General features: G+C 38.3%; 1 protein-coding gene across 3 annotated transcripts in view; it reads right to left on the bottom strand.

Moving 5' to 3' along the window:
• The window catches only part of DYM (dymeclin), a 222,122-nt gene extending 196,875 nt beyond the window's left edge, over nucleotides 1-25,247 (bottom strand). For 2 of the 3 annotated variants that reach the window (XM_042804565.1, XM_033011164.2), the window contains exons 1-4: nucleotides 24,722-25,128; nucleotides 12,487-12,664; nucleotides 1,298-1,350; nucleotides 517-610 (exon numbers count right to left, since the gene is read on the bottom strand). In XM_042804565.1, coding sequence (XP_042660499.1) covers nucleotides 517-610; nucleotides 1,298-1,350; nucleotides 12,487-12,626 — 287 coding nt within the window. In that variant the 5' untranslated portion in view covers nucleotides 12,627-12,664; nucleotides 24,722-25,128. Of the gene's footprint in view, nucleotides 1-516; nucleotides 611-1,297; nucleotides 1,351-12,486; nucleotides 12,665-24,721; nucleotides 25,129-25,196 lie in introns of those variants that run through there. The other variant, XM_042804566.1, reaches the window with a different exon arrangement.
• Nucleotides 25,248-25,638: the final 391 nt, after the last annotated feature.

The raw sequence follows: 25,638 nt of genomic DNA, 5'->3' as shown, positions 1-25,638 counted from the left end.
AAGCTTCCTGCAAAAACTATACAGGGCTGCACACCTAACGTCTTGGAGTTATTTCCTACTGCTGAAAGAGGCAAGCAAAACCAGTGGCAGTTGCATAATATGATTTGAAAGCAATGTCTTTATATAGAACTTTGTCTGTTCAAATCCAATCCAATTTAAAATATTTCCAAGATAAAATACTGGTTCTTACATTAAGATTTATCTAAAACGGTCATGTGATTTTTAAACAACTCTAAACCCATAGTAAACAGAAGGTACACAATTTTTACACAAATGTGTTTGTTACACACAGGATGAACATAAATATGTCTCTTTCCACAGCAATCTATTTACCTATTACACTTAATCTTCTGTGTTTAGAAATGTACTAGATAAATTGTTGTTGAAATGGAAAAAGTAAGAGAATTCTAAGTTTTTCGTCTGTATGTTAACTAGCAAAGTAAAAACCACAAGAACTAGCAGCAAAAGGAACATTTAAAAAGTGAAATGGCACACAGCTTTTTTTCGGGTACTTACTTCTGACATTCTGCTGAAATTTTTAACTCTTTGGTTCTAGAAAGGAAGACTTTAATCAACGACCCAAGGTTTCCTGTTCGAGGATTCTTCTCAACTAGATGAGGAAAAATAAGATAAGGTTATATAGCATGCTTAACTTGACACTATTTAGTTCAAACAATCTATAGAATGAAATGAAATTTCAATGTCTTAAATATTTCTACATAAAGCACAGTATGTCTGTCTTCTGTACAGCTTTGTTCTTTTGAGAATCTCCAGTACACACTTTACTATTCCATAATTGTTCTCTAATCTTACTTTCCACCCTGGATTTAAAATACCCCAAATGTGGAGCTCACACTGCTTCTTTTCCAAGACTTGTCTACAGTACAATAGTCTCCTGTCAGAAAACTGGGCAGGCTTTCACAACTAGCTTTTACCTTCTTGAAACATCATTGATCACATTTATATTATCCCTTCTTTTCATCCCCTGATTAATTCTTTCCCCTTACTGATAAGCTTGGAGGACAGCGGGTAAGAGGTAGTAGGGATGGAATTATTTGTTTTAAACCTTTCAGTTTTTTCAAGTTCTACAAAACGGTTAATGATGGAAGTTTCTAAAAGTGTGGGATATATATCTATAAATATACAGATATATCTGTATCTATGTAGATATATATAGAGAGATATGTAGATATATCTATAGAGATATAAACACACTCTTCACTCTAACCTTACTAGTAGAATGCTAACAAGTAGAGTTAAGTATCAAGCACATGAAAAAAAGATGTCAGTTTCTCACCTAAAGACTTACAGACTGAGACTGTGGCTTCTTCCAAGAGCTTTAAGTCAGCACTAGGACAGGGGGGGAAGAAAATAAAAATTATTACACAAGCAACTGGGTTCCTGTAGTAAAATATTCCTATGAAACAACTAGGACAGGGGGGGAAGAAAATAAAAATTATTACACAAGCAATTGGGTTCCTGTAGTAAAATATTCCTATGAAACACTTAATTTTACCAATCCACTAGCTGGTTTATATAGATGTCAGAGAAGCACTGAATGGTTGAGGTGAGAAGGGACTTCTGGACATCACCTTGTCCAACCTCCCCACTCAAGCAGGCCCACCTAGAGCCAGGTGCCCAGGACCATGCCCAGTTGGCTTTTGAGTATCTCCACAACCTCTCTGTACAACCCATTACAGTGCTTGGTCATCCTAGTATCAAGTAATACAACATGCATGTGAAGTACAGTGACTATAAACAGGGAACTAATATTCAAAAGTGAATTATTTGTCAAAGTGAAACGATGTCACTACATCATTTGTGCTTTACTACCTTTGTGGCTTCAATTCTGCCAAGCTCAGCTTGATGTCACTGAAAATACAGATGGAACAGCAGCCTACAGAACAAACTAGATTTTTTACAAGAACTAGCATATGAAACAACATATTTTAAAAAAACACAAATTAAAGAATCCTTAACTTGACATTTAACCTCAAGCTAAGCACCACTCTCCTTTAACCAACATTATTATATTAATGCAACAGTCACATCAGATACACCAAATTTTCATAAATTCATTAACTGCCTGTTGGTATGACTCAATGAAAGCCAACAAATGAAAAGAACAATAAAGTGTAAAGCACTGAATTGGAACCTGCCAACAACCACTGAAAGTAAACACCAGTTGTGTCAAACACATAAAAAGACATTTATATACTTCTATCACTACAAACCTACCAGTACAGAGTAACAGATACTCGAAAACAAAACAGAAGAATACATGGGAAGCATATTTCTCCTTTACAGATGGGAAAAAAGACAAATAATCAGGTATTGTATGCAATGCCACACTAAGCAATATGAAGGTGTTCCACTACTAACACCTAAAGGGCAACCTGTTCCCCTGTTTCACCACCCTCATCATAAACAACTTCTTCCTTCTATCTGGTCTGAACGTACCCTCTTTTAGCTTAAAACCATTACCCCTTGTCCTATCACTACAGGCCCTACTGCTCAGGATATCAGAGAGGATTATACAGCCTCTGTACAGACGCAATTAACATACAGTCTGACCTACAGGAATGTCAGTTCTTCTGAAGTTCCCCAGATTAAGAGCCAGTCAAATGAAAAAAAACACACTTCAACGCTTGCAGGCATAGCATAGTATGTAATATAGGCTGAACAATTTCAGAGCTCTTGCAGCTACATCCTTAAAATTAAAGGTATGAAAATCACCACCCTCGGAATAAATAGGAAAATAGCAATGTAATGAAACCGGAATAGTAACTAAACCTAAAGTGACTAAAAGTCAGTGGTATGGTCTCTGTTCAAGCAATCCTCTAATACAGAAATATTGCAAAACTTAATACTGCCATAATTAGATTGCTAATGTTGCTGCTGTTTTCTAAGCATTAAATTTTCTGATGAGTAACCTGATTTATACAAAAACATCAGACTAAAGACAAAAGGGACATGGTACCACTTGCCCTCTCTGTCCCACGTGTTCATCTTGGCGACTACCTGCAGCTCTGCCAGTGACCTTCTAAAAGGCAGTGGTGGGGGAAACAGTCCCCCTTCTTTATGTTTTTAAATTTAGATGGTAATTCAGTTTCCAGCACAGTCCTAAGAACTGTTGTATCAACCTGAGATTAGCTGTGGTGCTGTGTGGAAAGCACCTAAACCAGCTCCACTGCTGAAAACCCATGTAGAGTCATGCTCTTGGAAGCTGTTGAGTTTGTCTGAGCTGTGTCTGAACTCCCGAGGACTAGAAGCGAAGTTAAGGATATTGGTAGAAACAGCAGCCAGAAAAATTATTTCAAAACTTTTCAGTAGGAAATGCTTCATGATAGAAGCATCAAACAAATTAAGTTTTAAGATGCCTGCAAATTTTCCTGTATATCAGACTAATTTACTGTGTAGTGAGCTGACAGCAGACAGCCCTTCACCTACAGCTGAATATCCTAAAACAACTTTAGATTACGCAGATTGGCTTTTTTTGATATCAAATATCAGCATTTGTTCCTCTCTCATAAATTGCTTTGAAACATAAGTTTCAGAAAGAACAAACTTACTTTCATACATACTTTAAAAACATTAGACTTAGTCTCAAAGGTGGTCTCTTGTTTCAGAACTAAAATCATAGAGAGTAATTAAAAACAAATGGTATAAAGCTAGAACACCCCACCAGCAACTACAGACAACAGTCTTCTAGGTCTATGTGAAGCAAGGACTTTTTGCACTTAAAAAAAAAAAAAAAAAACAAAACAGCAACAAAAAAACAGAACAAAACAAAAAAAACACAACAACAACAAAAAAAACACACACACACACAAAAAAATTTTCTAAATTTGTCCAGCTGGCTGCTTATCATCAGGATGTATCCCTTCCTAAGAGCTGACAGGCAGAGTGAGTATTATATGGGACACCAACTGACTAGAGAGTTCTTAGGTACTGAATAATTGTAATCAAACACAACATGATCCACCTCCCACTGTCCAAAGATGCTGGGGACTTCTGTAATGCAGCCCGACTGATTACTGTAATTGCTTCAGGATTTTAACCATAAATGTAGACATTCAGCTTTTAATTATGGTTCATTTTTCCCCTGATTTCTAACCAGGTAGGTTTTTCAAGTACAGCATTCTTCCAGGGTTTTTTTCCCTTCCCTTTGACTTATTAAAAACCACACAAAGTCCTCAAATTCCACAGAGTTGCCCAATTTCTAGAAGTTGCCACGATCAAAAACAGTGGCAAACCAAGCAAGACCTTCAGATCTTCAGCAAAGCTTTTAACACTTCAGTCATTATTTTTCCTACCAAAATTAAGTTTAACGCTTAAAAATTAACTACAGTCCACTCCCCCTTATTCATACAACACAAACACAGAATTGAATTTTGCTATCCTCAACACTAGGCAACATCATCTGCAAAATCTCAGCTCACACAACAGATAAACTTAGTGAGGAGGAACTACAGCAGAACACCGCCTGAACACACACACACACAAAATGATATTTTGCTCTTACGCTCAACAGAAGTAATGCTACTGCTACATTCCCAAAGATAGCTTCATAGAGTAGGGGGGGGGGGGATGTGTGTGTGGGGGGTTTTGTACAAAAATAGCAGCCCATTTCCAAGAACCTGGAGCAAAGCTTAGCAATGGCTTTCTTTCCTTAACTTGGAAAGAAAAGTGAGAGACATGGAAAAAGCTGTCTGCCTATTTTTTGTGAAGACAGGAGATACATTTTATTAATTCTCAGGCAGAAAATGGTGGAGCAAAGATTCATAAGGTAGCACAAAAGACATGCTACAACCAGCTAAGGTATTGACTGTGCTCTACAGTCCCTGTGGCGATGACATTTGATTAATGACTGATAATAAGAATGGAAACCTAACACTAAAACATCCATCCTTTCATTAATCCACAAAGCAGCACTGATAGTATTCAAACTATTTTTCAGTACTAACAACCAGAGCAAGCACTGATAAAGTAAAGCTCCTTCACTGTCCTGATCACAAATAAAAGTTCCAATTCTCTCTGAAAACCCTGACTCAAGGAATATGGACTGCCTTGTTGCCAAATATATGTGTACACATATACACAGATATATTTTACGAGCTCACTATTTGGGACAAAAAAAAAGTCTAAAATGTATTTAAATTGGGTCCCCTTCAACATACTACATTTAATTGTAACAAAGTACCCATGGGAGGATGCAGGAGAAAACGACCTCTCAGAAAAGAAGAGACAAAAATCCCACACATTTTCCACTCTGCAATTTTATCTACCAAGAACTGGGAAAATAAAAATTATGCTTTTTCAGAACTGAAAAGAAGCTTCCGAAAGACAATATTTTCTAGAACATGTAAAAATAGAAGACAGATTCATTAGGGATGGAGGAATAAAATACCCCCTGCTCTATGAGAACTGTTAATACATTCTCAACAAATAAAAGATTATCACTTTGTAGCAATAAATCAGCAACCTACATAAACCCTTCCTGCTGCTTGATGGCACTGCTGAGCACCACTAAGAGAAACCCAGGCACCCCTGCAATGTCCAGTAAGCCCTGCCATGGAGGAGACACCGCTTTGAAAGACATTCACATGTAGATGGCAACAAACACCAGCTTCAGGCCACAAACCTTAAATATCATGATCACAGTGAGCTGGGCGAGTCTATGCATGTAATCATGTATTTCAACTGGCACTACCTGAACTACAATATTTGGTTTGGGGAAAGCAATACATATTCCAATCATATTTACCAGTTCTACAATTTTCCAAGGCATGACCAAAAGGTATCACCTGGTATGGGGATTTAAACAGGTTGTGAGCATATGGGGGGAAACACAAAGGATGCAATGAAAAGTATTTAACCACACAGACTTGATCCAAGCAAGATGCTGGATTGCTTCCCACACACTTTAGGAAAAAATTCCAGGCTTCACAGGAATTCCTGTCTCATCCTGTGATCTGGTGGCCAGGAGTTTCTAAGTCCTTTATAAATGCAAGAAATTATTTTATTTGCTTTTTTATGTAGAGGGTAGGCCCACAGACTCCAGCAAAACTATAACTAATGATAATAGTGAAATTTGCTTCCTGACAGCACAGACTTCTTTAAAGAAAAATGCTTTATCTTGTTTTACTTTAAAGGTATCAAAACATGAGAGGTTTTACAGTGGCAGTGATTACCATTTTATAACATCTCAACCCAGCAAGCAGTAAGAATAATTCACATACAGGTTGTCACTACAAACCCACCTATAGATAGAAAGCATCTGTGTGACACCAGGTGTCACACATTAGCAATAGAAGTAAAGAATAATCAAAGGTAATGCCCTTCTGTAGGAAAGAGGACAGCATCACCATTTCACCCCTACACCACATAATAAGGACTCTGTACTAGGAAGGGGAGAGAAGAAATCAAAATTAAGTTAAAACTTGCAAGTTCAAATACTGCCCTTTGATAGTAGGCATCACCTCCTTTTCCTGATATCAAAGTTCAATCCCTCAAAGCTGTACTACCATATAAATGCTGTTAGGGAATTCAATGCACACACACACACACTCAAACATACAATAGTACTACACAAGCCCAAATTGCCCCTTTACATTTCACAAGGAAGAGTAAAAATCATGAGTTACCTATCATATATATAGGCAATGATTACTGACCAAGTAAAACATAATATTGTAACAGTATTTAGACAATACAAATTCTGCTTTGTCTTGATGAAATTCCTCTTATTTCATAATTGATCTTATCTCAAATGTTTTTTTTATTTTGCTGGGATTTAATCACTTTGTAGTTACTGATCATAGTTTAACGAGTTTCTTCATCAGCAAGTTTGTTTTCTGTAAGAAAGCATCTGAAAAGATGTATTCCTCAGGTCAGCAATTTCAGAATTGGAACTTTTATTTATGATCAGTGTAGTGAAGGAGCTCCACTCTAGAGGTAGGGAAGTATGGTAAAAAAAAAAAAATAATCATAGTTTTCATTGACTGCAGATTTTTATTTCTGGCCTCATACTACCAGAACTTGTGGCCAGCTATTCTGGCATATATTGTAAAAAAAACATTACTTCCAAAAAAAAAAAAGCGGGGGGGGAGGCGAGGACGGGACAGGGCACAGAAGGTAAAGAAGGAAAAGATCAGTGGAGTTATTTTAGAGTGGTTGAAATCAGTTGCCTTGCTTTAAATTTACTAACCATCAGTCCCATGGACTTCAGTAAAGCCATAATTAATAAAAGACAGTGAAAGTTGTTTCCTGACAGTAGTAATCTTTGAAGAACATGGTTTTATCTGCTTTTATTTTAAAGGCATAACAATATAAGAGGTTTCAAAGTGGCAGTGACTACTGTTAAAATATCTCAACATGGCAAGAGAAATCATTATGCATACAAACTGTAATTATAAACATATCCATACCATGACACCTACTCTTATTATGATAAGACCCAAACCATAGCAGACAACTACTTCTAAAAAAGGAGGAAAACAAGAAAAAAGGGGCAGCTTTCCTGACAGTTTCTTCCTCTAACTAAAGCTTTTTTCTTTGCCATTGAATACAAAACAGAGGAATCAGCCCATTCAGTAAATTCATAGTGTGGGAATACTGACTTTAATGGACTAGTTGAAGGAAACACACCCAAGAATAAAAAGCTGCATGTAATTTATTGCACCGATTTAAAAATGTACCATATTAAGGCAAAAAAAAAGTTGCTCATTTTTATCGCTTTCCATTAAAGGCTCATGTACACTATTCTTGAACCACACATTAAAAACTTCAAGAAAGGAAAAAAGCGGAACAGTAAATATCAAGCACATGATTTTCAGCACATTCTGCGTTAGTTAACTCTGTTTTAAGTTTTCCATCAGAAAAGAATTGTACTAATGCCACCACTAAGGAGGAGGCTGCATTCCTGCAACTCATAGGAGAGCCAAACATAAAGACCTGACTAAACTGAGAGCTAAGACTCCAAAGCAAACCTCACAGATCTTACTCATAATAACTAAAAAAAGACATCCAGAAATGCTGCATTTTGTTTTCCAATATCCAAGCATTATTCAGATTGATAAATCAGCCACCTGAAATGTAGGAAGCGGAGGATTTAAGAGAGTTTATACAATTTTAATGCAGCTCCCATGAGTCCATTCTGTGCAACAAATAAGAATCCATGAAGGAAAAAAAAAAAAAAAATCCATGCAGGATTGAGAATTTAGACCACCAAGTACTTCCTAATGGAAGTGTCTCAGCAGACACTTCTACAACCCAAGTGGATTTTACCTGCTTAGCATCTATGACCTGCTTTACAGAAGAGGAGATCACAATACATCTTCTACAGTGAAAAATATGAGGTAGCCTAAAACTATGTTGCTGGTAGCTTTTCCTTTTACTATCACTTGTGCATATATCACTTATCTCCTACCAGTCCTAAACTGTGTAAGGCCAGAGTGGCTGTACCTGCCAAATAACTGACGCTTGCTCTGGCTCTTGCTATTGCTTATGCCAGGGGGGGTCACAGGCAGAGAGCAGGGATTCACAATCAGCTCATTTCTGATTACTAAAGGCTGATTCATAATCAGGGTTTGTGAATGCACAGATAAGAACTACCCCCACTTAATACTCCCTCTTAATACTTGCTTAACTATTAAGAAAATCAACACTATGAGAAGAACAAACAGCCCAGAAAAGCAGAATATTACACTCCCAGCAGCCAGCTCTGGTCTGACCACACTCTTTCACATTCATTTTTGGATAGCACATGAGTTTTAAGCAATCCCACCTTTCAGTCCAAGTGTGCTGTGCCCCAAAAATAAATCCCTCACTGTGCCAGAATTGTTTTGCAGTGCCATGTGATGAATCACTCTAGGGAATTAACTTGGCTGAAAAAATAAACACTTCTTTTTGCTGTGTTGTTTTTCAGACAGATTAGTTCCTGATTAAACCCACATCAGACCTGAATAAACACTGGAAAGGATAGTGAAAGGGCAAGAGCATCTTGCATCAGTATTGCTGACAGAGACACAGTAAGTTTGCAGTCAGTAGCACTGGTATTTGGCAAACTTTATTTCCCTCTGCAAACTATCTTGTGTTCTTTACAGAAACAGATGAAAACTGGACTGAAAAAATAAACCCAGTAAAGAAGACATGGCTGCATAAATGAGCAATGCTAAACAACTATACATGGAACCACACAAAGAAGATTAACATATACAATTGGGTAGGGGTAGGGAGAGAAAGAAATAGAACCAGAAACATGAGAAAAGTGGAGGAAGAGATCAACCAAACTGAGAACAGGGGAAAAGCTGATGACAAAGAAAAGAGTACAAAGTGCTGAGAAAAGCAAAGCAGCAGAAAATGAAGATGGAGAGAAGAGCAAAGAAAGCAGTGCTATTAAAAGGTCAGACATGGCATCACACCTTCATCTTTCTCAGAGCAGAAAGACATTAATTGACCAACTCTCAAGCCAAGGCCCTGGACTTCTGATTTGAGAGATTAAAGACTATTGTTCCTCAGAAGATCCAACTCTGAAAGCCTAATAGATCTTCCTTTGGCAGCTGTGATCAGTACCTGGACTAATCCAGAACAACTTCTGTAAAGCAAAGCACTATTCACACATTTTTCGCTAGAGAGAAGGCACACACAGAAGTGTTAAAAACCCTACAAACTTTAATTATCCACACTGATTCAAATTTCCCTTAAATGCACCAAAAGTACCATTTGTCTTCCCTGCAGATACTGGTTCCTTCCTACAGGCAAGGTTTGTGACAAGGTGAATTTGTCAGGCAGCTGTCACTGAAAGCAGGCAATCTAACCCAATCCCACCACCTCCCACACACTGCTAGTTTTTGGTTGGGTTGTTTGTTGTTGCTTGCTTTTTCTACTACCACGCATTTCCTACTACCTTCTCTTTTCATGTTTTTCTCCTCCTCTCTCCCTACAGTAGTCATACACAGAAAAGAAGTACGCCCAAAGCAGCATCCAAAGAATACGACTCTCTTCTCCCTGGGGATCATTTCAGTTTCCTCTTTGCAAAAATTTGAGAAAGTGGGATAGATCTTTTATTCTACAGTATCTGCAATTGCCTCCGAGAAAACAACACACAACATTTATGTGGCTCCAAATAAACTTGCAAACAGTCACTAATTTCGCAACAGACAATTGGAAAAAATGTAATTTGAAAAGAGAAAAAACCTTTAAATTGTAACCTGTTTGACAGATGAAAACTGGCTCCTTTCCGCACCAGTCATAAACTAGCATCTTGCTCTTGTCAAAAGTATGACCCACACTCAAGATTCATTAAAGCAAAAGACAGTTAACTTGATGTTTCACAAGCTTTCAATCTCAGAAATGAACATTGACCCCTGTTGTTCTGTTCCTGCAAGCAAGGTTATCTGATTTAGACAATGGCCGAGGGTGCTGTGCAGCCAACATCATCTGACATCATTTGTCAAATAGTTCTCTCAGGTACATGCAACTTAATGGGAAATTTCTGTTTCCTTCCAATTATTAAGCTGCACAAAAGATGCCTCTAAAAATACTTCTCTTCTAGCTGCCAGGCAAGAGCACCATCTGGTGTTCAGCTAATTAAACTTTCAACCTGCTTTTGGATCAGTTTTTTGCTTGCTTTTTTAATTGTTTCTTGCTTCGGTTTCTTTTTGTCTGGTTGGTTTCTTGGTTGTTTTTTTAAGCAAACTTACTCTGCACAGGATCTGACTCCATGAAATAGGCACAAAAAAGCTGCAAAACAAGCTGCGAACGATTCCTTTACTTTTGTGGAGGAGGGAGGAGGAGTACAACAATTAACTGAAATTTGGGGGGGTTTTATATATATTTCTCCCTAGTAAAAATAAAAATAAACCCACCACAATGCAGTACTAAATGACTTCTTAGAATATTGTCTACTTGTAAGACATGGATAGGCTGTAAACAATTCTTGCCTCTTAACAGATTTTAAATTAAACAAGACTGCTCCCTCACCCTCTGCCAATTATGCACCACCCTTTAGGAGGGTTACAAGGCTTCACAACACTGTATCCTCTTTCTACCCTCTGGCTAATCTCTCCATGCAGGAGTCAAAATCCCTCCTCCTCACTCTTCACAAAAGTAAGGCCTAGTAAGTGACTCCCAGTTGTTTACCTTAACCATTTTCTCTCCCAGTTGCCTGAACTTTGACTTACTCACAGGCAATCTAGTGTAAAACAGATTATCTACCAGATCTGCTCCTGTTATGAAAATAAACATATCTCTGTCTTTCAAAAGCTACTGTGCACAAGACACAACACAGAGGTAAATCATGGAACATCTGAATTGTATCTCACTAGAAATTGTATTGCATTCTTCACTGAGCCAGTAATTTATATTCAAGATCCAAGAGCTCTGGGTTAGTCATAAATCTGCACTAGTTTTTCACCTTCTGAAAAAAAATTACCTCTGACTACCATTAATTTTGGCAGAAGCTCTGTTTTAACTAATAAATAAAAAAAAAATAAAGATGACAATAAAATTGGCCAGAACAGCTCTCAAAAACATTTCCAATTTATTAAATGTTATAAGTGTTACAAATTTTACCAGTAACACATTGTGGCCAATTTAAACCTGTTACACAAGTGTTTAGATGTTGTCATGACTCTATGAAAAAGCTAGGTCCTTTACAAGGAAATACTGCCAATAATAAAGGAAGTAAATAAGACATTCACCTGACAGAAGAGTATCAGGTCACACTATCAACTGTAAAAACAGTTTAAGTAATACATAAAAGTACTAAGTAATACCAAACTGTTCTTGTAAGACTGATAATCAGCACACAGGTCAATGAATGTAGCAACGAACTTGGCTTAACAGAAGTTACAAGGACTTATGTTCTAGAAATGTGTTATAGATCCTCTGAAAAATATTAATTCTGTTTATATCTACACCACTTGCTAGAGTGAAAATACTTGCAGAACTTGAATTTTAGATATTTAGAAAATATTTTTATGGAGACAACATGCCAAGCTTCTTTTTAAAATGTAAAAGAGGGGGAAAAAAGAAGCCATACAGGCTAAGAAGCTCAACAGATAACCTACAGTTAAGTTACAGAAGATGTACAATTCACTGTAAATTGAAAGGAAATATCACACATTGGAGTCTTCACCAACTCCAGGGACACCGGAGTCTTTCTCAAAGAAAAAAAACACCCCAAAACAACAACAACAAGCAGATCCCCTCTAACACTACAGACTCTACTTCTGATCCCTCCCAAATACCAGGAGAATAAATAGCAATTACAGCTGTAATTATGAAGAAAGGAACCCACAGGAATGGAAAAGGTGGTGGAAAGAGCTTCCAAAATTAGAAACAACAGTCCATTTTACATAGGCATTTACTCCTCTGCTACCTGAAACAGGAATAATTACCACAACCACTCATTTGCTTTCAGACTTGTCACTTCTGTAAATATATTACCAAAGTTTAGTTCTTCAACAAGCACCCTCTTACCTGTTTGTTGGAGTGGTAAAGCTAAAAGACAGCAGCTGATTCCAGAATGGGTCATTCTCGGAGATGGGCTCTGCTCCTGATAATTTTTTTAAGTACTCATTTTCTGGAAGCTCACTGATGCTGCTGCTATTTGCTCCCATCTTCTTTATTTGGCAAATTCCTTTCTAAATTTTCATTTCTTCAAGGGGGGGGGGAGGGAAAAAAAGAGAAAAAAATTTAAAGTCTTTTGTAGAAATAAGGAATATACAGACCCTAAATTAGCCATCAGTAACACAATCTTGAACAATCACTGAAAAGTAGAAAACAGGCACATGGGAAAACATTAAAAAAAAATTAGCAACAAACGTCAGACAATAATATCTTCATCCAAGAAGTTAGAAGTTACTGTGCTATATACTTCAGTTGTCATCTCACCTGGATATTCATAAATTACACTCGGCAAGAACACAGTGTCACAGCTGTATCAGTATCAAGGCTGCTACCAGTGGGGGAAACTGTAGGGAATTCACAATTTTAACATGGGTGTCAAGTTGACAAGCTATTCAAAAATGTATTTTCCAAATTAATATGCACTGATAGAAAATTAATCCTATTACCAAGAAAGGGAGTCCACTGTGCACCTAATTCCTGCATGCCATCAATAATCTACACCTTGAAAGCCCTCACCTTGCCAGAGTAAGCACAGTTGTTATCACAGCTGCACAGAACCTCAATTAAGTGAGGAAAGGTACTACTGACTATACATGAATCTCCTGATCTTTGTCAAATGATGTGGTTGGTTCCAGTCAACTACTCGAAAGAGGGAAGAGCTAAAAAATTAACACATCAGAAACATAACCACTTTTTGAAGCAACACTGCAAAAGTTGGTAGAGGTGCACGCCAAAACCTTTCATTACTGTATTGTACTTGATTTCTGCAAAGAACAAGATTTCAGTTCCCCATGCTGCTTACCAGCACTCCTCACGTTTATAAACAATTTAATTAAAGAAAACACCACCATGATGCTATTAACTGTGTGCCAGGGATGCTCCTAAGCATCTTTCCATTACATCAACTTCAATAATCTTCCACCTTTTGAGATAAAAAAACCACTGTGACTAACAGCTTTAAAAATTTATAGTAAACAAAAACAAACAAACAAACAAAAGCAGCACTGTGCAATGTATTACTGTGTAACCTAAATACTCACTTCTGAGCTGGCATAAAATGTAAGAACAGGGACAGCTATGTCAGATGTAAGCTACTACCCAGGAGCAAGTCTTCTTTTGATATTGACAAAGATACAGACCCTGTTTCAAGAATCACTCCAGTACCGATTCTCATAGACTTTTTGCAGAGGGAATTACTTCCAGAAAAGACTACTCTAATAGCAGTTAGTATTAATAAACAACAGTATAAAAATCAGAAAACTTACTAAAAAGAAACAAAGAGATGCAACAAAAAGCTGCAGTGTCTGCAGCCATCAGAGAGGTTATCTGAAGAACTTATACTCGAGATTTAGGGCAAATGCACAGTACCCAAAGATTTCAGAAACAACAAAATGCCAGCACAGACAGAGAGTAGAATATAGAATACTTTTAAGTAATAAAGAGGCCTTTAAAAGTTGAGATACTACAAAAATGAGAAAAATGTTTATTATTATCTAAAATTTGTTCATAGGGGACACCATAGGCTGGGAAAATACCACTCCACACTCCTTCCCTCCATTCTAGTACTCTATCCTCCATCATCACTATTAGCTGCTCTAGAAGACAGAATACAACGAGATGAAACTTTACACTGACTCAGTATATCTGCTCATGTAACAAGTGCACTGCTGGAGCTCTGCCATCGTGAACCCGTGGAACTCTATTTTTATGAGGCAGCTTGGTTTCTACCACCTCCATTTATATCTGACCAAAAGGGAGAGAGATACAACAACCTCATAATCTCATATAGGTCTCATTTAGCAAAAAGCTTTGAAGACACTCTCTACAGCATTTGCAGAAGCCATTTTTGTCATGGGGACTACCCGCAGGAATAGAAATTTAAAAGTGGCCCCAGAGTGAAAATGGAAGTTTGTGCCAGGGAATTCTGTGGAGAATCATTAAAGCATTATAAAATGTAATTCATTTAAGAGGTTTTCCAGAACTTTGGTTGAATATTTACTCACAGAACAGAATGAATGCATGTTACCTGAATACAAATTCTTCTGCTTCAAAGAAAAAAGCCACAGTATATGCTACCTCTACCTGTACTCAGTGTATGCTACCTTTGAAATAAAGCCAATGAATACCAAAGCTAGAGAAAGAAGTAGAAGAGAAACCAGTTTGCATAATCTATGAGAATACAGGATCATCACCTTAAAGTAGAAGAACCAAGGTTCAGCTTGCACCCGGACATCTCAGCTCTGCAGCCTCTGGTTTGCATATACCCAAATACTGCAGAAGCCAACAACAACGCTCCTGGCCCCGGGCCCATCTGTTGGCTGAAGTCCCTTCCCTGCACCTTTAACTGACTTAAAGGTCATACATTTAAACTTTTACTTCTTGGCATACGGACAGTTCAAATCCATGTCTGTCTCAGGTTCCTGTCCTCTGCTCATGCCTTCCAGCTCACTTGCTCCAAGATGCACACCCAAGGGAGAAGAGGAAACAAGAGGCAGCAGGAGCTTCAAATTCCTCCACCTGAGCCTGTAACTGTCCAGTTCCCTGTGCCAGCACTCTGACCACGTCCTAAATGTTTAGTCCATCCTCTTAAGGTGAGTAACTCCACTTTATTCTCTATTTCACATGCTATTCGCACAGCTTGCTGCAGCTCCCAAAGCCACCCATTTAACCCATTTCCCCAGCAATATCAGAGTAATGGGTAACAGGTTCTAAGCCAGTTCTTGAAAAGAGGAAGTCTTTCCAGATTTCCTGCAGTATCCCAGTAGATTAAATTCCATTAAAACAAATCCTCTAAAATAAACAGTGCTTTAAAAGCAAGTTTTAGCAAAATATTTGTCTGTTTTCAGAGTCAGTGTCAAGTTCTTGTTGACCAAGAACATGACTGCTTCTGTGGCCAAAGCTACACTCTCGAGCAACAGGGTGAGTTGCTGGCTAGAATCCCTTGTAAGGGACTGGATCCTTCCAAAATGCAGAGAATAGTCCTTATTCCACAGGGCTTCCTCAAAATGACAGAAAAATAAGGTACTAGCTGATTTATTCTTTTTCCTCTAAATGAAATAAGCATCAAGTCATGGACATCTGTCAGAAGAATCCAATTGCTAGCTTGAGTTCTGAATACCTGTAGAGCTAGTTAATAGAAATGCAGATTTTGCAAGCTTTGCCTGCTACTCATTTGAGAGAGAACAAATCTCAGAACAATCCAATAAACATGCAGATTTTTCTCTCTCTGTCACACCCCAGAAGGTTTTTTTTCCTCTCCCAATAATATTATACTCACTATACTGCACTAAAAACCTCAGCAAGTTCTACTGACACTTATTGTAGATGACCATACGTAGAAATAGGATACAACGGGTCTCACAAAGCTAACTCCTTCCAACAGGAACTTAAAACTTGAAGTGCTCTGTGATGACTTTGTGATGCAGCCTGAGCACCTTCAGGTGCTACAACCTAAACAGCCACATGCCCAGCTTTAAATAAACAAGACACTTCTGAGGAACTCCAGACATCAGGTGGCAGAGGAAACAAGTCTTTCATTTGGAGCCTGTGAATATCCTAAAGGACAAATATCTAACAATAATTTAAAAGTAAAAAAATTCAAAAATAAAACGCAACATTTAATTTCCTGGGATTTTAATAACAGGAACAGATTAAACCCAATGTTTTAACTCAGATGGTTACATGCTATCCATGATCTCCAACAAAGATGCTATTAAATAACATTAAGTTAAATTCCAAGCACCACCTTAAATCATTTTCAAACATGCTATTTCAAACATTATCAAACATGCTTAGAAACAGTTGTCTTTTACTGAAAAGATCACTCAAATAAAACATGTAAATTTGCAAATTGCTTTTGATTAAGAGGCACTACTGCTGAGCATCTAACACTGTATGCTGGTTAATGTAGCAGAGCATCAAGTCTTTAGAAGATGTAAATGGTTCGTCAGTATTTGGAACACAATTACTACAGCATTTTTTAAATAGTATCTAATCCTCACTTATCCACTTTTTTTTCCCCTAAACTTGACTTTTGTAACAGCCCCTGCTGTCCAGAAAGGCTGCTCCATGTGATCCCGAAGTCACTTCTGAACAAAAGATTAAACAGGTTCTCTCTCCTCACACACAGAAGTGGGAGAGCCACAAGAAACACCAAGTAATAGCAAATGCCCTTCCACTCCAGAAAAGTCAGTCCTAACTCCAACAGTAAATTACCAATGAAATATACGATTTTTTTTCTTGAAATACACTAAATAAATGAATGTTTCATGAAATAAAATTTAAAAAAAAAAAAGTTAAATCTTCTCTTCAAAAGCATTCAATCTAATTATTTGCTCAAAAAATTACAGACAATTTTTTAGCAAGTCATTTAGTTTAATATGGTACTATTACCACTACCAACAACAACTTTTTCTTTCTAAATAAGCTGGGAAAACCCCAAAGAATCATAGCCTGGTCTACAATTGTCATACTCCATTAAACCCAACATCTGTTTAGTCCCAGAACTTGGCTCCACCATGCAGACGCAGACACTTCAGAGCAAACACAAGGGAATATGGTTTGCACATCAGGACTCATTGCAATCTCACATTTCTAGGGGTTGATATAAACCCTGAGTTTACTATCCTTTCTAAAAAAAAATAATATTAGTTATTAACAATGTTTACAAGAATATAATTTTTCTTCTTCAGGTTAATGTCAATTCAGCAATACATACATGCTGTGTCTGAGCTCATGACTCAAGGTACAGTACGTGTATTGCTGAACTTGGAAAAAGCTTCTCACAGTCTCTAAGCCTTCCATTTAAATAATTTTAGACAAGTATAGTTCCATTAAGTATCAAATCTCCCACTGGTCTCTCAACTTAATTGCCAATGCTGGCATTTCACTAATCCATCCAGTATAGCCAGCTCCTCCTTCCAAAACTATCTTGCCACAATTGTCTGGCTGAGTCTGCAGACAACTTGAATAGTATAGACTATATATGCTGCCTTTTTTTTTTTTTTTTTTTTTTTAAATTAGTATTTTAAAGTGTAACAATTTCAGTCAGTCATGCAGACAATTTTACCATGCCATCTGAGGTCTGGCCTCTAGGCTGGGTCTTTAACATAACCATATGAAAATAAATTAAGAAGTGATGTTATTACACATTTGAAAACCTAACAAAATTTCATTTCCATACATAACAGCACTTTGTTTACCTTTATAGTTTGCTACTTTATGAACCAAAAGAAATGGACATTGTTTTCCTTCCAAGCAAAGCAGCCAAAATTATTGTAAAGTTGATAATGTAAGAGATGTAATACTGCTTATTCAAGTATTAGCAAAGCAGCTGCACTGAGGCTTTTGGCTGATTCCTATCTGCATCCAGAAACTGTGTGTTTCAGACTGTCTTTCACCCACGAGACATTAAAATGTCCCACAAAATCCTAACATAAAACTTCCCACACAGTTATGAGACTACTGCAATATATATATATATATTTCTCCATGCAACAGAAGACACAGAAGATATAGTAACAGTAGGTATTATTCAGCTCTAATATTTGAATTATACTGTCCACACAGTACATTTGAATTCTCTATACTCATTCATATTACAATAATATCTATACTTAAGGATCAAATGCTTTATGGACTAAGTATCACATATAACTTACAGACAGACATCGCATCCACAGAAAAATAACAGTCTAAAAAGGCTAAGTGACACCTTGTAGATATATATTCACGTGCAGGATCAGAATTAGTGGTCTAAAGCAACTGCGCAGCCCTCAAGTTTGTTCATGGGAAATATCTGTTTTATGTATTTCATCCTGCTTTATTAGAGCAGGGAAAGCTGAAGTAAACCAGAAACCCTGCTTCTTTTGCCGTCTTAAGATCCTCAACTTTCTGCTCCCAGCAAATCAGCTTTTGCAACTCACTAGACTATTTCTGCCACGGTCTCAATGCTCTGTCCTAGTTTATTCCAAAATACGAGATTTTATTCGTATTACAATACTCCTATTTTCCACGCTACACACCAAATATCTCAAAACATCTCTAGGCCCACTGAAAGGGAAGTAGTCAAACCAAAGACAGGAGATCAAGAAAGTCCCAGCTGATCTGAGCATGTGCTTGCATGTTCTGCCTTAATCCTCACCCCTCAGCACCTCAGCTTCACTAAGCCCGTCCCACATTTCGTCGCATCCCAAAGACAGCAAAATCTTCATGACGTAAGAGATGTTATTTTTGTCCATCAGTAAACCACCACGTAGCACTTCGGGACACAAAAGCAATGTTCCAAATAAAAAATTACACCTGTCATCTGGTTTTCCCAACGTATCTAAAGACCAGAATCTTTGTACCAATTAACTTTAATTGCTGCTAGAAATACCTATGGTGTCTATACAGAACAATTTTCCAAGAGGAAAGTGAATTGGGTACCACACATATGCAAAGGTACCAGAAAAAGACTAACAGATCTTAACTGTAGAAATAAAAGCTGATGTTATAAAAATCAAAAAGCTTTTATTTCAGCAGCTAAACTACAGCTTCTCCTACCTACATACTCTCCAGTTCCTTTCTGCCCCCTGACAGAAAATAAACCAACAAACACTAAGTAGACCTTGTAATTCAAACCACACACAGTTAAGTTAGTTTTCGAAAGCAAACATTTATACACCTGAAAAGCAAAGTGACAAAGCCCCCTTAATAAGAATGGCTTTGCAGCTTTCCAGGCATATTAAGTGTTTATTCAATCGCACTGCTTGGGAAATCGTTTTGGTGAACTTTTGGTGCTGTTAGTGAGGCTGAAAAAAAAAAAAAGCTAAGAAACGGGATTTGATCTTTCTCCAAAGATAAGAAGCAGTTATATAAATATTTCACTCATACCAAGAGATCATTCATCAGACTTCACACATACTCCAAAATGAAGTACAAAAGAATAAGAACTCTGTTCTTACCAATTAAACTGACAAAATTTTGAAAACAAAACTAACAATGCAGAAATATGACAGTAAGAAATCATGCCTGTAAAAGGCATCTTTAGCAAAAAAAAAATAATCTTTACAATCCTCAGTATTCAGGAATTTTTGCCATTTTTAATCAGAGAAAAGCACTGAAAGAATCTTTGTTTTTAAAGCATGTTAACTAGTCAAAATATTTCAGCTACAACTTGATGCCCAGAAATCATACCACTACTAAGAATTCACCTCCTCTTATACAGCAGTCCCTTAAAACCAAAGAGCAGGGGAGATTTCAGAACAGAGTAAATGCATCCTTCATGACTACAAATGAAAATCATTTCCTACTGGTTTTAAATTAATTAATTATGCAGAAAAGACTGTTTCTGCTCATTTCACTTTTCACTGACTTCTAATTTTCCTCCCCCTTTCTACTGCATTTGGTGACCACTCCTTTTCCAATTCCTTTTACCCATGACTCATATTTTCCCACACTGATAGTGTTCAGACACACACAAGACACAAAAAAAAAAAAAAATATGCAAAGCAGCAGCAAACAGGCAAGTTGTTTTTGTGAAAAATACAACATTTGAGCTCTTTTAGAGAACTTGGTTCACCATAAAGGAGTCTACCTTTGCAACCTGACAGGCAAATACCATCTTTCATAGCTTTCTAGCTATTGGTCAAATTCTCTATTTTCCAGACTCTACCAACTTTGATGGCTACTGTCTAGGGTCATGAAACTCTCCACTGTATCTAGAATACTTTAATATATTTTTGCAGCAGCACAGCACAGTAACCTTCCACCAGGTACCAAAATATGTTTCCTTAAAACTCAATACTTTAGGACAGATCTACTTTTGGACAGCAGCGAGAAATACAGCACAATTATAAAGTGGTCCACACAATGCTTAAGTATAAGAAAAATAAAGAAAACCTGATCTTAAGGTCTTTAGGTAGCTCTCAACATGAATTATCCAACTTGTACACTGTTTACTCCACTGGATGAACAAACACAGCATCTTTTTTGGTCATCCTGGCCAGTAACTTGCTCTAGTGCCTTCCTCTTCTTGAGCAAGAGCCTGAACAAAGCAGCACTGCAGAGATGTTAGTATGGTCCTTATGGGTTCCACTGATGCCTAAAGAGCCTTGCACATAGCAGAAGTGATTAATCTTGATAGATTTATTGAAGGCAAAGGCAATCTCTCATAGAGAAAGCAAATAGCAGCTGAAAAAACTAGTGATGACACTGTGTTTTCTGCTCCAGTTTCTTTTCCACACACGTTACATGGGAGTTAGTCGTCAATAAAAGCCTAACTCAGAAGAGCACAATCTGCTTACTTCATGTTCCAGCTACGGGACAGTTGTTCTGCTCACAACTGCAGAAGGGATTTTTCAAGACATTCTTGGCTAGGTGGCCTATTTCAAGCAGAAGAAATCAAAGGTGAGCGAGCCTAGACAATGTGGTTGTTAACCAAATTGCTCAAGATGCTATAAATAACCTTTGTCATTGCCTGTTCACCCTACAGTAATCTCACAGTTTGCTGATTTTTAATAAAGTGTTCTGAAAAGGAGGTAAGAGAAAAATTAAAACCTAAATTCTATAAAGGAGACCGAGATGTATAGATTATGTATTTTCTTGGTGCCATCTCAGGAACCTAACACACATTTTCTTTCATTCTTTATAATAACATATAATCACTAACCAACATGTTACTGTTGTGGTGATCAAATCTACTAATTTTCATCACTAAGGAGATGCCTGTTTACTAATCTCAAAATAGATTATTTCAGATGAACCACTGGTCACCTTCACTGATCACATTCACAGCCTTGCCCTGAACTGGAACTACAGACTCATAGGGCAAAAAAACAAACCACCTTGCTCAAACTGCCTTTCTCTAAAGTTATATAAGATCCAGAAAAGCTCGACATGAAAATGCCATTCCTTCTTACTGTTCCAAACTTTTGCCTCAAACAAAAACATCTGATACACAGTGGTCTAAAAAATACAAAAATGTTACACTATGGCACTAGACACCAATAAGCAAATACCTGCTTCTGACAAACGCTAATCTTGTTTTGAGAAGTAAACCCCAAAACTATCATATTTCTATCCACCACCTATCGGCCCTTACATGAGCATATATCCCTGAGTGGGGTAAGAAACCCATTAAGCAACACAACTAATTTATTTTAAGCTTATTTGTCCTCTCTCCCCTCTGTCACAATGTTGTGTCACAAGCAAGACAGCAGGTACTTATTAAACCTCCTGAAGAAGCTTTTGCTGATGGGATGCCAATTCCACAAATACCTTTCTCTTAAGAAGCTGGTGTCACTTCAGAGAGCTTTCCTTTCACTTTTACAGGTAAATAAGCATTTATATCATTTAAGTACTACTGTGTCTAATTTACACACATGCAACAAAGAATGTCTCTAGTTCATTAATGCAAAATTCCACAAGACCTGTTAGGGACTCCTTAATTTTGTCCATTTTTAATGCTGCTAGTTACACTAAAACATGATACTTGTGGCCACATCCCCCTGAAGGTTGAAAGCCTCTAAAATTTGCCAGGAATTAAGAAAATTTAAAACTACAAGAACAATAGAGATCATTTTTCTGACCTCCTACATAATGCCAGTCTTAACATTTCATTAAATAATTACTGCACCAAGCCTACCAACTTGAGAGTAGAATGACAGCATCAGTTTCACAAAAAATCCTATCATAGAGGGAAGGAGAGGTGGTGTGGGGGCAATTAAAAAAAAAAAAAAACAAAAAAAAACCCTGTCTTTTCTCTTACACTCCTACATTCCAAGAAAAAGTAAGAACTCAAACACAGCACATGTTTTCTGGAATTCATGCAGAAATAATTTAATCTGTTTAGTAAAACACAACTAGAAAGGAGGAAGGCTGAGTTAAGCACACCTCATACTTCTATGTAAAAGGCTCAACTTTTCTCCACCTCTTAAATAACTACTACAGGTATGTAACATTTTTCAAAAGTCTTAAGAAGTGAAAATTCAAATACTAATTCTGCTCTTTGCAGTGGGCAAATATTTCTTTAAAGGTTTTGTTTGCCCTCACCCGCAAGATTCCTGCTGCTTGAGGATAGCTGTATAAATTGAACAACAAAAAAAAAAAGACTCATCAACAGTATGCACAACCCATACTGAGACCTGACTTCACACCTTAAGAACATACTGCATATCAGTACCAGTATTACTGGTTTCACCATAACTTCTTCCAGTACCCGAAAAGAGACTTTTATTAGAACAAATGCAGCAATGGTTTTCAAAAGCACAATTTTACACAGACTAATTAATAATCTGTAATGAATTCTAGTGTTGGAAACTTTGGTCAATATGAAAATGTTTTATAATTATTGATGCATTTCTCTTTTCTTTTTTTTTTTTTTTTTTATACTCAGTACACCTACCTAAAAATCAAGTTATACTAATTCATTCAGTTACTACCATAATTAAAATGGGTGGCTGGATATGACATAAGTCATGCTAAAACTAGCACAATTTAGTAATCTAAGCAGCTACTAGCTTGGCATAGTTAGCTCTTTATGGGAGGGATGTTAAAATCACTGTTAAATTTATTTAGGATTTTCTCTCTATCTCACTCTCAGACATAAATAAAACTTGGCCAAATAGTGTCCAAAGTGATGTTTCAAAATTTTAACCACCTTATAAGCTTCAGAAAGACACTCAGATGTTCATTAAAATGTCTTCATTTTTTTAATATTGGTATATTTTGCTATATTTCAAATGTTACACCATTATTTTGGCATCTATACTCTTCCCACAATTAGGCATTACACATATTTTGACAGCAGACCTATTTGTCTCTGCTTTAAATGTGTTTCCCACAGCTAGAAATCTATCTATGGCACTAAAAACGCATATTGTACACAAGGCCAAATCCATTTTGTATGTATACCTGATTTTATATTACACTATACATCGCCTATCTCCAGGATCTACTGCAAATTAAACTATACTTGCCAAAGTGTGCAGTTACTATAAGGTGCAATATGCTTTCCACTCTAGAGAATCCACTTTGAAGAAGTATCATTATCACCTTTAACCATCCACTTTGACAACAGTTCATCAGTCACCAAAGAGGATTTCTTACTTTTAGTATCCTGTCAGTCATCAGCATCTTAAAAACATCCTGAGACCTTCCTGTTCACACGATAAAAATCACTGGAAGCACCAGAGACATCTAAGTGAAGTATTAATTTGTTATAAATACTTTTCTACTAGATTTATCACAAAATAGTAAGGAGTAGATGCTGTGCTAGTAAAACATCAGCAGAGGACTGGAAGAGAAGGAGTTCATGGTTGCTTCAGCCAAGTGAGAGTGCAGAGCAGGGTCTGACATCCCCAGGGCTGTCCACAGGCTTCTCTTGATGCAGCAGCACCATAAAAAAAAAACAGCCCAGGGAAAGTGCAGAAGGAGGCCTACCTGAGCTCCTGGAAATTGAAGGAGCAAGGACAATTTTTAAGCCACCCCAACTGGAGCAACTTCAACGGTTTTTACTTGGGAATTGACAAAACGAGGGATTACACAACCCAGCGGCCTGCATTAGGAAACCGGACCCAACCCCCCCGGAGCTTCTTTCCACTCCCCTGCACTGCAAAAGGACTCAGTACAGGAAATACTAACAAGCTACTCCTACAAATACCTCAGATGATTGCAACTGCAGCCCAGCATGTTATCCCTCGGTACATGTAATGAAAGAAATCAGATTACGAACTCACTACACTCAGCACAAAAGATTCAAAAAAAAAAAAAAAAAAGAGATAAAGAGATAAATAAACAACGCTTTGCATGAAAGCATGCAAGGCAAAACCTTATGTCAATTCTGGTAAGATATAAATTCTCTTTTAAAGCAAAATATTTCCTACTCCTTCAAGATATTATCCTTCAGAAGTATGAAAACAAACTGGCAGGAGTGATCAGGAAGCAGAGTGAGACTGAGCAGATCCGTTATTCTGCAGAAGCAATCACTGAGCGCTATAAAAACCCTCCGGTTCACAAAAGAATAGGAAACAGTATGTCATTTTGCAGCCTTTCCATTATTAATAAATGCCAGTCCGAGTACAAAACCAGAAGGACAGTTACGAACCTCTCTCGTTCTGGTTTCTGACGGCGTGTGAAGGGACAGCAGCCCCGGGTCCCTGAGGCCGAGCACCAGGAGGGGCACGGCAGGCGGGGGCACGGGGGGGAACACCGCGGATGCTTCGGGTTCCGGCACAAAAGCAGCCCTCTGTCGCGATACGGCGCCGAGTAACGGTGGCCGTCAGGGCGGGTGGGGGAGGGGGGGGGATGTCAGAGGCGCTGAGGGGCCGCCCCGCCACCGGCCCCGCTTACTCCCATCAGCGGCGCCCGCCCGCTCGCACCGCGGCCCACCGCAATCCCGGCGGGACAAACCGACACGAAGTCCCGCGGGTACAGACAGACAAACAGACAGACAGAAAGAAAGAGAGAGAGAGAGAGAGACAGACAGACAGACACCGACTCCACCACCACACACCCCCCGCCCCGCGCCCGGGGGCGCTGCCCAAACGGCCCCCGCCCGCCGCGCGCGCGCGCGCACCCACCGGCCTTCCACGTCGCCGCCGCCGCCGCGCATGCGCAAGAGCCGTCCGAAGGTGAAGGGGGGGGCGCCGCGGGGCACGCCGGGAAATGTAGTCCGGCGGGATAGCGGCGGGGTCGGGGGGGAAGGCCCAGCCACCATTTCTGAGGGCAAAAGGGGTGCGGCGGGCGGGTGGGAACCGTCGGCTGAACCCGGAGGCTTCTCTCGGTAATCCGTGGGGTGGTCGCGGACGCAGGCTGAGTGCCTTGGCCCGCCTTTTCAGGCAGCGGTTACCTGAGGTAAAGTGGGACCCAGAGCCGGAGTGGGGATTTCCCCGGCGTGGTCGTGCCCTCACGCTGCTTTAAAATCGTTGTTTCTACCTCTGGTAACCTCCTATCTCCATCTCTGAGGTGTTCTCTGTGCCATCGGTACAACGTTGTGCCTCGGTTCTATAAGCAACTGATGGT

This window comes from Tyto alba, unplaced genomic scaffold (genome assembly GCF_018691265.1).
Source record: "Tyto alba isolate M040663 unplaced genomic scaffold, T.alba_DEE_v4.0 Super-Scaffold_42, whole genome shotgun sequence".
NCBI classification, from domain to species: domain Eukaryota; kingdom Metazoa; phylum Chordata; class Aves; order Strigiformes; family Tytonidae; genus Tyto; species Tyto alba.
The sequence above is the reverse complement of the archived record's forward strand: the minus strand, read 5'-3'. Positions and strand labels throughout refer to the sequence as shown.